Source organism: Bufo bufo, chromosome 1 (genome assembly GCF_905171765.1).
Source record: "Bufo bufo chromosome 1, aBufBuf1.1, whole genome shotgun sequence".
NCBI classification, from domain to species: Eukaryota; Metazoa; Chordata; class Amphibia; order Anura; family Bufonidae; genus Bufo; species Bufo bufo.
Genome location: NC_053389.1, coordinates 339177424 through 339190982, shown reverse-complemented (window position 1 = coordinate 339190982; position 13559 = coordinate 339177424). Strand labels below are relative to the sequence as shown.

The 13559-nt window shown below is 40.8% G+C and overlaps 1 protein-coding gene across 4 annotated transcripts in view; it reads left to right on the top strand.

Annotated features, from left to right (window-relative positions):
* VDAC1 (voltage dependent anion channel 1) overlaps positions 1–13559 on the top strand; it is a 59067-nt gene that overhangs the window by 25182 nt on the left and 20326 nt on the right. For all 4 annotated transcript variants that reach the window (XM_040442389.1, XM_040442397.1, XM_040442405.1 and 1 more), the window contains 5 exons: positions 248–297; positions 1831–1983; positions 2063–2115; positions 5918–6145; positions 8888–9038. In XM_040442389.1, the coding sequence (XP_040298323.1) occupies positions 248–297; positions 1831–1983; positions 2063–2115; positions 5918–6145; positions 8888–9038 (635 nt within the window). The remainder of the gene's footprint in view (positions 1–247; positions 298–1830; positions 1984–2062; positions 2116–5917; positions 6146–8887; positions 9039–13559) is intronic.

The window sequence follows — 13559 nt, the reverse complement described above, 5'->3', positions numbered from 1 at the left end:
ATGTTTTTTTATTGGGCAAAATTAGAAAAACATTTACAAAAAACTCTCACGACCCATTAATGCCTGAGTAAAGGAATCATTTTGTAGGTATTTGGGAGGTGCCATGGATGAGGGCCTTTCTTTTCTGACTGCAGTGGGTGCTGTCCTTTAGAAAAGGCTTACCATATAAAATGTTGCCGTTACTTTCTTGACATTGATTTTCTAATCCATAAGTCATATAATTGTTTCCTAATATATTCTCTTTTAGGGTTTGGCTTCATAAGGCTTGACTTGAAAACAAAATCTGAAAATGGATTGGTGAGTTGAAATAACCATCTTAATGTGGAATTGGTCAAAGAAATAGCTGATTGGTTGCTCTGGGCAACTAAGCCAGTTCTACTTCACACCAGTTTGATAAATGACCCCCTATATGTTCAGTCTGGTTTCAAGTCATGATGACTCAGGAAAGACCCTTGTATGTGGAAAAGATTGTATCCTGACAGTTGTAACGCGAGGGAACGCTATATATGATTTCTTAAGGCCTCTTTACACAAGTAGATAACTCATTTGATCAAGCAACAAATGAGTCCTTATTCAAGTAGTTAAAGGTAGGGATGAGCGGACTTGTGTTTCAAGTTTGGCGTACAAGGTTCGGATTATCTAAGAATTCAGTTAGGGATTCTGCTACCAACGGACCATATGTTATGATCTGTGGTAGCGGAATCCATAACTGAATGTTTAGATCATCCGAACTTGAAACACAGGTTCACTCATCACTAGTTAAAAGGCATCCGCCAGCAGATTTGTACCTATGAAACTGGCTGACCTATTACATGGGCGCTTGGCAGCTGAAGGCATCTGTGTTGGTCCCATGTTCATATGTGCCCGCATTCCTGAGAAACATTATGTTTTAATTCATGCAAATGGTCCTCTAGGAGCAATGGGGGCGTTGCCATTACACCTAGAGGCTCAGCTCTCTTCCCCATTGCTCCTAGAGGCTCATTTTTCCCAGAAATGCAGACACATATGAAGATGGGACCAACACAGATGCCTTCAGCTGCCAAGCGCACATGGAACAGGTCAGCCAGTTTGATTAGTACAAATCTGCTGACAGATGCCCTTTAACGTTCAAACGGCAACCCTTTAGATATGCAGAGCATCGGGTAATAGATCAGTTGTGAAATAGCCTGTGCTGTAAAGGAACCTGGTTACCACAAGAATGACAGACTATACAATTATCACTTGTTCGATCATTCAGTGCTTTTATACTACATAATGAATTGCTTCACTTGATTTTACAATTATCTAGTCGTGTAACAGGGCATCTACTTAAAACCATGGTGTTTTAAAGTGAACCTGTCATGTGATGTGGTAGAGGAGGAGAGGCTGAACTCTGTGATATATAGGTTTATTTAGTTTGTAGTAGAAAGCAATAGAACTCCTTCCAGGACTCCTAGGAGAGATGGTGAGAGTCCCGATTACCCTGCCCACACAGGATGATTGACAGCTCTCCCTGCATATGTATCCAGAAGACTGTCAATCGTCCTCTATGGGTGGAGTAATCAGGATAGGATCGGTCATCAGTTATAAAGTCTTGGAAAGCCCCTTTAAGTTTTTTTATTTTGGTAGCAGGAATAGCTTTCTACAAATACGGATCCCATCCAAGCAAAATGACTCCAGGTAATACATTGTTGGCACTGGTGAGGACTGTAATTGTCCTGTATAATCCAGCTTTAAGAGCTGTAGAATTGAATGAATTTGAGCGCTCAAGGTGAGACAGGTACTGACAAGGTTAATACATTTATGAGATGCATACCTAGATTGCTGTAAACATATTTCTTGCTTATCCAGGAATTTACAAGCTCGGGTTCAGCAAATGCAGAAACCAGCAAAGTCAGTGGCAGCCTGGAAACCAAATACAAGTGGTCAGAGTATGGACTGACATTCACAGAGAAGTGGAACACTGATAACACGCTGGGCACCGAGATCACTGTAGAAGATCAGGTAAGGAGACCTGACAGTAGGTGCACATTACTGTATCTGACAAATAGAAATGCAACTGGCTAATTTCTTTTCTGTTCAGCTTACTAAAGGACTGAAGTTGACCTTTGACTCATCGTTCTCGCCTAATACTGGGTAAGAAGTGACTGTGTCTACACCAGGCTCCTTGCTTGCTAATATCTTTATTGATCGATGTAGTGCGTGATATCCTGGTGAGCAATGTATCTATATTTCATAATCGGAATACTAAGGTCAATATTGGTGACGCTGTCATTTGATGTGCCTGCAGCAGTCTTTATTATTTTCAAACAGCCGATCTGCCCCTTAAAGGGGTTTTCTTGATGACTAATGTAATAAATGAAAAGAAGACATCATATAGGACATACCAATCTCTTTCTAAGGCAACTTTCACATTAGCGGTTTTTGCAGAACCGTCATGGATCTACAAAAACGCTTCCATTACAATATGACAAACGGATGCATCCGTCATGAACAGATCCGGTTGTATTATTGTTTTAGAGAAAACGGATCCGTCCCCATTGACTTACATTGTGTGTCAGGACGGATCTGTCTTGCTCCGCACCACATCACGGATAGAAAAACGCTGCTTGCAGCATTATTCTGTCCGCGATGGGGACGCAACCAAACGGAACGGAATACATTCTGGTGCACTCCGTTCAGTTCAGTTTTGGCCCCATTGACAATGAATGTGTAAGAAATTATTATATATAAATATATACTATATATATTACACCCTCTTACTGGGTCTGATTCGAAAGTTGGATGCAATAAATGAGACACAAGAGTGAACGTAGAAAAAAAAATATATTGTATAGTGTAGAAAATTGATACTATAGTTATTGATGAGTATATATGGAGTTACAGTGGAACAAAAAGAAATAAATATTACATAGACTTATACACACATAACATCAATTATAATTACTAGCAATTTCCAGGATACAATATAATGCTACTTTAACTCAACATTAAAATTCCTTACAGTTTATAGTTAGCACACATGTGCCTCCAATCCTTGTCTCTCCTCTGCCCTCTCCAGTCCTCTCTTTCTCCACCTTCCCCCATATATCCCAAAGCATGGATCTTTTATTCCTTGAAAGCTCTCAACCCCCATCCTTGCCAACGCCCCATATCGGTTATGAGAGTCGGTGGGCCTGCCCAGAAACTGAATCTTGGTCAACCAGTTATTTTAGCATTTTATGACCCCTTGCTCTTATTCACACATTTTGGGTGCCTTTTGTTCTCTACCAATCAGCATGTGTATTTCTTGTTTCGTCCAGTTCAGTTTTGACAGTGAATGGGGACAAAACTGAAGCGTTTTAAAGAGGACCTTTCACTACAATAAATCTTTCTCTCTCTCTCTTTCTCTTTCTCTTTCTCTTTTTCTCTTTCTCTTTTTCTCTTTCTCTTTTTCTCTTTCTCTTTCTCTTTTTCTCTTTCTCTTTTTCTCTTTCTCTTTTTCTCTTTCTCTTTCTCTTTCTCTTTTTCTCTTTCTCTTTCTCTTTCTCTTTTTCTCTTTCTCTTTTTCTCTTTCTCTTTTTCTCTTTCTCTTTTTCTCTTTCTCTTTCTCTTTCTCTTTTTCTCTTTCTCTTTTTCTCTTTCTCTTTTTCTCTTTCTCTTTTTCTCTTTCTCTTTTTCTCTTTCTCTTTCTCTTTTTCTCTTTCTCTTTTTCTCTTTCTCTTTTTCTCTTTTTCTCTTTCTCTTTTTCTCTTTCTCTTTCTCTTTTTCTCTCTCTTTCTCTTTTTCTCTTTCTCTTTCTCTTTTTCTCTTTCTCTTTCTCTTTTTCTCTTTCTCTTTTTCTCTTTCTCTTTTTCTCTTTTTCTCTTTCTCTTTTTCTCTTTCTCTTTCTCTTTTTCTCTTTTTCTCTTTCTCTTTCTCTTTTTCTCTTTCTCTTTTTCTCTTTCTCTTTTTCTCTTTCTCTTTTTCTCTTTCTCTTTTTCTCTTTCTCTCTCTCTCTCTCTCTCTCTCTCTCTCTCTCTCTCTCTCTCTCTCTTTTTTTTTTTTTTTTTTTTTTTTTTTTTTTTTTTTTTTTTTTTTTTTTTTCTTTTTCTTTTTTTTTTTCTCTCTCTCTCTCTCTCTCTTTCTCTTTTTCTTTTTCTCTCTCTCTCTCTCTCTTTCTCTCTCTCTCTCTCTCTCTCTCTCTCTCTCTCTCTCTCTCTTTCTTTCTCTCTCATAATTTCCCGTCCATGGAAATAGTGGGCAGAATAGAATAGCAATCACAAGGCAGCTAGGTGTCTTACATGTATTGTCAGCTCTACATTTTCTGCTAGTCTGTATTGAAACTATGGCAGTTTGTCCCTTCACAAGCTTCTAATGGTGTTATAGCTGTAGTTTTGTCTGGGCTTTATCCAGTATGGTCAGTGACTTTTCCAGTAGATTTCTTTTGTCTTTTTACCCATAATAGCAGTGATTATTGGCTCTTACGCCTCTTATGGGGAGTGGCACTGTTTGCTCCGCTCCTTACCTAACCCTCGTAGACTTTAGTAAAGAGGGGCACACGTACTTATGGCCATCTGTTGAATTCTATGAACTGTTTGGCACTTGCAAATTGAAGAGCAGGCTCACCATACCCAGGTTCACCTCTAGGACCCTAACCTATATACCTATATTACCATACCTTTCATCAGTTTGTTTCCGTCTACACGTTTAATCTGTGATAAAATTGCATGTATTGATTTTGAATGCTACATGCTTGTTCTGTTATCATGGCTTCTTGAGCTTGCTATATTTGTGTTTTGAATTTGTCCTAACAATTGATTTCTTACTTGGTAAATAGGTGTGGAAATTGCTCCATTATAATTATGCCCAGTACACACTATTCAACTTCTAGGGGCTTCCCCATCTCATCGTTTTTAACACAAAATGATACTTATCCCCTTTCACTGTACCTTAGGATCTTTCAGCATGGATATAGCTGTGTTTCACGCAGATCAGGCAGGGAGAAAGAAGTGTGCAGAGGCAACTCTTTCATTGATCTAGCAGAGCTCTGCATGAGCGCTCTGCCTGATCTTTAAGAAGCAGTCAATGCCCTTAGAGTGTCACATAGTCATCCAACCACATGGTGGCAGTATTTCTGTTAGAAACAGGACAACACTTAGGGAGGGGTGTGTGTATATCTATCTATCTATTATATCTCTATTAGGTATCGTTTTTAGTAAGCACGTTAAATTCTACTTTTTTTCTAAAATTAATCTTGGTACGTGTAGTCTATCCTCAATTATATTTTTTCTAGTCTGTTCTCTATCGATTATATCTCTATTATCTCTCTCTCCCTCTCTCTAATAATTTATATATTAGATATTAGATAATACAGTATATTGATATACCTGAAATATAAGGAAAGGGGCACTAATTCCAAAATCTGTTCAGGTAATCGGAGAGTGATGGAAGCACAAGTGATGACTTTGCCACACTGGTCTGCACACTGTGACTGCCCGTCCCATGATCTATTCAGACATTATCCGCTACTCCTATATAGCATGTATTCTTCGGACTGCTCCCTGCACCATTATCAGTATCATGTGTATGGTATGGAAAATTCTATTCTAAACTTGGCCGCGCACATTATATCTTGACCGGCCAGGACATGGAATGGAAACGCCCAACCTGGCAGGGTTTCCCAGAATGCACACTTGCTCGACTGTCCTCAAAACTCCCCAAAAAGTGAATGTAGCATGTTAGGAGTTTAACAGCAGCTGGAGTGTTGGAGGCCGCTGACTCCTGCCATAGTCTGCCATAGTCTGCCATCACGAACAATTGTTTGCATATTATTCTCAATCGATGGTTGGTGGAAAAGGTCCAGTTCGGCCATTTCTTCTAGGTGTGTTGGCAGCATGTGTGATTTTACTGTACCTTATGCTTTCCCCGTGCCTTCCTAAAGAACAACTTGACTGTCTTGTTTTCTATCACTATTTAGAAAGAAGAATGCAAAGATTAAGAGTGCCTACAAGCGAGAGCACATTAACGCGGGCTGTGATATGGACTTTGATATCGCCGGTCCATCTGTACGCGGTGCTGTGGTGTTTGGCTATGAGGGCTGGCTAGCTGGCTACCAGATGACTTTTGAATCTGCAAAGTCTAGAGTCTCACAAAGCAACTTTGCTGTTGGATATAAAACTGATGAATTCCAGTTGCACACCAATGTGTAAGTAGCTCTAAGGTTTATTATGGAAAGCTTCAGGTGAATTAATTGAAACAGCATTCCCTACTGTAGGGGCCTCATTTATCAAAACTGTCTAAAAAGACAACTAAAACAACCAACAAGAGCTCAGCTTTCAATTCTTTAACTGCACTAGTGAAATGAAAGCTGTCCCAGGATTGGTTGCTGTTGATTTCTCTAAGGCTGGTTTCACACGGGCGTTGCGGAAAAAGATGCGGGTGTGTTGCGGGAACATGCGGGATTTTTCTGCGCAAGTGCAAAACATTGTAATGCGTTTTGCATGCGCGTGAGAAAAATCGGCATGTTTGGTACCCAAACCCAAACTTCTCCACAGAAGTTTGGGTTTTGGTTAGGTATTGTGTAGATTGGATTATTTTACCTTCTAACATGGTTATAAGGGAAAATAATAGCATTCTTAATACAGAATACATAGTACAATAGGGCTGGAGGGGTTAAAAATAAATAAAAAATAATTTTAACTCACCTTAATCCACTTGTTCGCGCAACCTGGCTTCTCTTCTGTCTTCTTCTTTGAGGAATAGTACCTTTTGATGACATCACTGCGCTCATCACATGGTCCATCACATGATTCTTTTACCATGGTGATGGATCATGTGACGGACCATGTGATGAGTGTAGTGACGTCACCACAGGTCCTTTTCCTGTGCACAGCAAAGATGAAGACAGAAGAGAATCCGGGCTGCGCAAACAAGTGGATTAAGGTGAGTTAAATAATTTTTTTTTTTTTTTTTTAACCCCTCCAGCCCTATGCATTCTGTATTAAGAATGCTATTATTTTCCCTTATAACCATGTTATAAGGGAAAATAATAATGATTGGGTCTCCATCCCGATCGTCTCCTAGCAACCGCGCGTGAAAATCGCACCACATCCGCACATGCTTGCGATATTCACGCAGTCCCATTCACTTCTATGGGGCCTGCGTTGCTTGGAAAACGCACAATATAGAGCATGCTGCGATTTTCACGCAACACACAAGTGATGCGTGAAAATCACCGCTCATGTGCACAGCCCCATAGAAATGAATGGGTCAGTATTCAGTGCAGGTGCAATGCGTTCACCTCGCCTGTGTGAAAGAGGCCTAACAGTTTTGATAAATCTGCCCCTAAACCTCTACTTGACGTAAATGTCATCAATCCCTACAGTATGGACCTCATTTATCAAAATTGTCTGATAGAAAGTGTCCTTGTTGCCCCTCACATCCAGTCAGAACATTATTTTTATATTGCTATTGGTTAAAAAAAAATAAAAACAAAACTGCTGTTGTTTTTTGGGTTTTGTTTTTACGGTGTTCCTCTTGCGGTACAATTACAGCAATGCCAAATTTATATAGTTTTTATGCTTTATTACTTTTGCACACAAAAAAAATAAAAAACATTGTATGTTACTATATTCCAAGGGCTCATGCACACGAACGGGCCCCGGGTGTTTTTGCATGGCATTGGGTACACAATCCGGAAGGTTCAGAACGGAAGCACTATAAAGTCCATGCTCTATATTTTATTTTATTTTTTGCAGATGGATCACTGATCTTTTCAAATTGAATGGGCCTGGATCAGTCTGCGGAAGCCATACAGATGTTTCCTGTGCATTGGGGACCGTAAATTGCAGTCCCCAATGCAGGGAATGGCCCTGGCAACGGCTGTGTGTATGAGCCCTAAGAGCCATAACCTTTTTTACTTTATGATCTGTAGGGGTGATGAGTACCATTTTGAGGCACATATAACATTTTCGATCATTTATTCTATTTTTTGATGGAATGAGCAGGGAAAAATGTAACTATGGTATTGTTTTTTTCTTTTTATGGTGTTCATTATACTGGATAAATAATACATTTGTTTTATAGTGAAGTTACCAATTATGTGTAATTTTGTTATTTATATTTTTGGACATACAGCATTTTGTAATGAGAAATGGGCCTCTTGCATAAAAAAAACTAAAAAAAAAAAACTAAACATAAAAACCATGTCAATATAAATATATTCACTAATATCTTTGATTAGCTCCATATGCTTTTTTTTTTTTTAGGTTAATGATGCTGTCTATGGTCACTGTAAGGCTACTTTCACACTAGCGTTAATATTTTCCGGTATTGAGTTCCGTTTTGTCCCCATTTATTGACAATGGGAACAAAACGTAACTGAACAGAACGGAATGCTTCAAAATGCATTTAGTTCCGTTCTCATACCGGAGAGCAAACTGCATCATGGGATGCGGAGCAAAATGGATCCGTCATGACCCACAATGCAAGTCAATGGGGATCTGTCCCCCATTGACTTTCAATGGAGTTCATGACTGATCCGTCTTGGATAGGTTAAAGATGCAGATGCTTGTATTATCAGTAACAGAAGTGTTCTTTCTGAACCCTGCCGGATCCAGTAAAACCGCTAGTGTGAAAGTAGCCTTAGAAATTCCTCCTAGAATGTAACTCGGACAGGTTGCGTATCTCAGGAGGCCCGCAGCACTGTAGCTTGCTCGAGGCTGCAGCATTAGCAGCTGATGGTGGAGCACACTTATCTCAGGCGGGATTATATTGAAAGATAAAACCAGATTACATCTTTCACAAAAGAGGATGGCCAAAGTACAGACACACACATTATAGATTGGACCTTTTGTATATATAGGAATTTACTGAAGTTGTAGTTCTGATCCCCTCGCTGCTCACAAGCTATGTATGTCTATTGATTAATAGAAGATGTTGCCAACAGGAACGACGGTACTGAATTTGGAGGCTCGGTATATCAGAAAGTGAATGATAAATTGGAAACTGCCATAAACTTGGCATGGACAGCAGGAAACAGCAACACGCGCTTTGGAATAGCAGCCAAATATCAAATAGACTCTGATGCTTCATTCTCTGTAAGTATGCATTGCAGTGTGTATAGAGGGCAGTGCTGATGTGTGCACTGTATAGCTGCCTCATCGTACTGCCAAGATTGGTGGCAGTCCCAGCCATTGTGATTGAGGTCTCATTAGAACAGATGCAGGAGCTTCAGCCTGTCCGAAAATACTTGACGTGCAGGCACTGCCAGATTGGGGGCTTCTAGGATATGGAGCAGTTCATTTATTCGGCCCCTCTCCTAACTTGGGGCCATCCACCACATTTTAAGCTATATTACTAAAATTTTTGCCAGAATTGCTTACATATCTCACGTCTGTATTTGGACACCTTAACACCATGTCCGCTCTCCTGGCAAGTCTGTTTTAGTAAATGCATGCATTCCCCATGAAATAACACTGGAGCATATTTTCTTAGAACTCATTATTGTGCTGTTCCTCTGGTATTCCTCTTAGAAATGTATGAACAAATTGACAACTGTCTGTCACCATTCCCCTTCTCACAGCGGTGTTTCCTTACATATTGGGCTTACATGGGTCCTTATATACTAGCTGGCTGCATCACGCTGTGTAGGGACAGTGTAGGGAATGGTAGCACCCGGTTGTCAATTAAGCCTAGGTTACACAAAGCCTTTCTGTGTGCTTTCATATACTGTTCAAATAATGTCTTTAAAATGGACAGGGTGATATTTAGTTAAAATAAACTCTAAACCTTATATAAAAATAGGTGGAAAAGCGTGATTTGACAAATCTCAGTCAGTCCTTGACACTGGCTGGTTGGCCCCCATCTACATATTACAGATACAGAAACATACATCTACCGGCCAGAATGGCACAAAAGTAGCACAGCTTTGATTGCCGGGCTTCTGTATATACAGTGGTGTAGTGAGGCTGGGAGGGCTCTGCTCATGGACTTGGCTGTATTCTTTCATCCCTCCATTCAATTACCCAAGAGGCACAGTAGCCTTGATTTATCAAGACAGGAGTGGGGCCCTGCACCGCTGGAGGAGGCAGTTAATTTATGGTGCCGCCTGCAGTACGTGTGCCAGACTGAAATCTACACCAGCCGGTAGTAAATGATTTTTTTTTAAATCAGATAAATTTTTATTATTTTGTAAAAATAAACAATATAATTTTACAATTCTTGTGTCATATATTATGTTCAACACAGTGCAAAAATACTCATTGTACAAAACAGGATAGTCAATAAACAGGATCCTTAACATAAAGATCCAACAACCAAACTCCCCTCCCGCACCCACTGTGAGACCTTGTTGTGAGTAGATAGGTCTTACACATGTTTATGCCTATTTGTTTTAGTAACAGACCATGACGTCACCTATGCACTATAAAGCTTCAGCACACTAGGCTTAAACAAACACAATCAGCCCCATCTCTCCCCTCCCGGGCTAGCCCGAGAAGATCCTCAGACTAGATAGCCATGTACTACAAACTCCAGATCTGTCAATCCAGGGGCCCCAAACGGTATCAAATTTCGACATGCTATTACGCTTCATGTATACTCCTCTTTCCAATCTTATGACTGTATTCATTCTGGTAATGAATTCCGATATGCTTGGGGGAAGAGGCTGTATCCATTTAGCAGCTAGGGTTTTGCGTGCCTGATATAAGATTCTGTTGATTCCAATTGGAACATTTGGTGGCAAGTTATCCGAATCTAACATACCAAGCAAGCAAAACCTAGGATCCAGTTTATAATTAGCGCTATAAATTTTGTTTAATAAATTGATTATATCCGTCCTATAGCCCTGTAGCGCACTGCAATTCCACAGCATATGGAGCAATCCGGCCCCTTCTTCCCCACATTCGGACACTTGGAGTCAGATCTATATCCCACCTTCCATAAGAAGATTGGAGTTCTATATACCCTGTGTATCATATAGAGTTGAGACAGTCTAGCCGCTTCGCTAGGGGTTAGAGTAGGAATCTGTGCAAGGACTTCTTCCCATTGGCTGTCTGAGATGGGGCCCACATCCCTCTCCCACTTCAACTTAACTTTGAGCGGATATTTTTTCAGCTGTTCATATAGCAAAGTATTATAAGCATCCGAAATAGCTCCTTTTACAGGACCTGGTTCTATACGAGATGTGATACAAATTGTAGGGGGCGCACTTCATCCTGCGAACTGATGGCGTGCCTTAACTGAAGGTATTTATAGAAATGGGTAGACACTAGGCCATATTCAGTGCAAAGTTGTGCAAATTGTTTTAGGATACCTTGTGAATATAGTTGACCTAAATTCCATAGTCCTTTACGTTCCCAATCAGAAAATCCCTGCAGTTTGGACAATTCTGAGCTGCTAAGAAATATATAAAGGGGTTAGGTAACGCCAGTCCCCCCGCTTCTTTACCACGCTGTAATGTTTCATATCGGATTCTACTATTTTTATTTTTCCATAACAAGGATCTAAATATTCTCTGTAACTTATAATAATAATGCATGGGAATCCATACTGGTGAGTTATGCAGTATGTAGAGCAATTGCTGCATCCATATCATCTTAAGAAGATTACCTCTACCTATCATTGACAATGGAAGCTTATGCCAGGTGGCCGCTTTCTGTTTAAATCTGTCCATTAGTGGTACTAGGTTATTCGCTACATAAGCTCGGGGCTGTACTGAAATAGTGACTCCAAGATATTTAAAGGAGACCACTTTCAGGTTAACATGATCTAAGCAAAGAGATTCCGGAAGAGGGGACAGCGGAAGAATAACTGACTTATTCCAATTGATTAATAAACCAGACCGTTTGCCAAAGTCTGAGATTAACGATATAATGGGATCTATTGATGATGTAAGATCACCCACATATCATCCGCACATAGCGAGACTCTTTCCTCCACCGTCCCCCTCTCCAGACCTCGAATCAGTGGCGTAGAACGCAAAATACAAGCCAGGGGCTCAATAGCAATGGCAAACAGGATAGGTGACAAAGGGCACCCCTGCCTGGTGCCTCTCTCCAGTGTCATCATTGGGGATAGCTTACCATTTATTCGCAGCCTAGCTCTCGGTTGACTATAGAGCAATTTTACCCAATTAATGTATCCAGGGCCGAATCCTAGTTTTGCCATAACCGCCCAGAAGTATTCCCATTCAACACTATCATAAATTATCGGCTATCGGCCTGAAAGTTCACAAAGTATCGGTATCGGCCCTAAAAAATCAATATTGGTCGATTTCTATTCTAAGGGTACCCATTTATGTTTTTAAACCATCGCAGTACAGGACCGTAAGCAGCCTCACCTCGGTCATACACGTAGAACCACTGGTGTCTAGTCAATAAGGTCTCACAGCCCCTCCCAACCCATACAGAACAAATAAAGACATTTCACATACACGTGAAGCCCTGGGGAAAATAATTTCCTGAACTTGGGGAATACAAACAAATATGCAATAGCAAACAAGGGGAACGTTAAATAAAAACTAGCAAGTGGCATACATTCCCGGCTATGCTAGCATATATCAGATCTCCCCCTTATAGTATAATGATGAAAAGGACATAGTGCAAACATTAATAAAGGCCGTCTCCAGTACTGGGCAAGTCATTGACTCAAGCACTCAGTCTGCCCCCCACACCATTATGTGCAGGCATCTAACCAACAACATGACCCCGCATTTATCAACTGTCCATATAGACAAAAGGTAGAAGGTGATGGCAGAATAACTTGTGGCAATCAGCAGATTAAGTGCCCTCCCTTAAATCCTTTTCAGTGGAGTCCAACCACTGACATGCCGCACCCGGATCCTCAAATAAGTGCGTTTTATCTTTCGCCACGACTCGCAGTTTCGCAGGATATAGCATAAAATATGGAAGCTGTAATAGTCGCAGTCTGCGTTTAACATCAATAAAACGTGCACGCCTCTTTTGGACGTCAGGTGAGAAGTCAGGAAACAAAGAGATCCGGTTCCCATCAATAGACAAATCAGTGCAGTCTCTTGCTCCTCTCAAAATGGCATCCCGGTCACGAAAATGGAGGACTCTAAGCAATATAGGGCGCGGTGGTGCACCTGGTGGTGGGGGGCGAAACGGCACCCTGTGTGCCCGTTCCACAGCAAACAGAGGAGACAGCTTTTCCTTTCCTATTTTTTCTGTTAGCCACTTTTCCACAAATGTAACAGCATCTGTTCCTTCGGTACGTTCTGACACACCAATCATGCGCACATTATTTCGCTGCAGCCTGTTTTCCAGGTCGTCAGTTTTGGAGATGAGCATGGTGACATTGTGAATCACCCGCTGCATGTCCCTTTTAACTGGCGGCATTTGGTTGACTTGCCTCATGTCTTGCCTTAGTAGCCCTATATCCTCTTTCAGGCCACCCACATTGGTAGTAAGCGCAGTGATTGCATTATTGCATTGTAGCACCGCTGAAAAGACATCCTTGATAGTAGGCTCAAGCGCTGAGGCGGCCATCCTGCCAATCACTGACCTCAGAGTCTTCTGAAATGTTGTCATCTTGCGTTGGAGGCACTGGAGGATTCCTCTTAACAGCGGCAGCGTATGCGTTCAGGACCGGCGCATGAT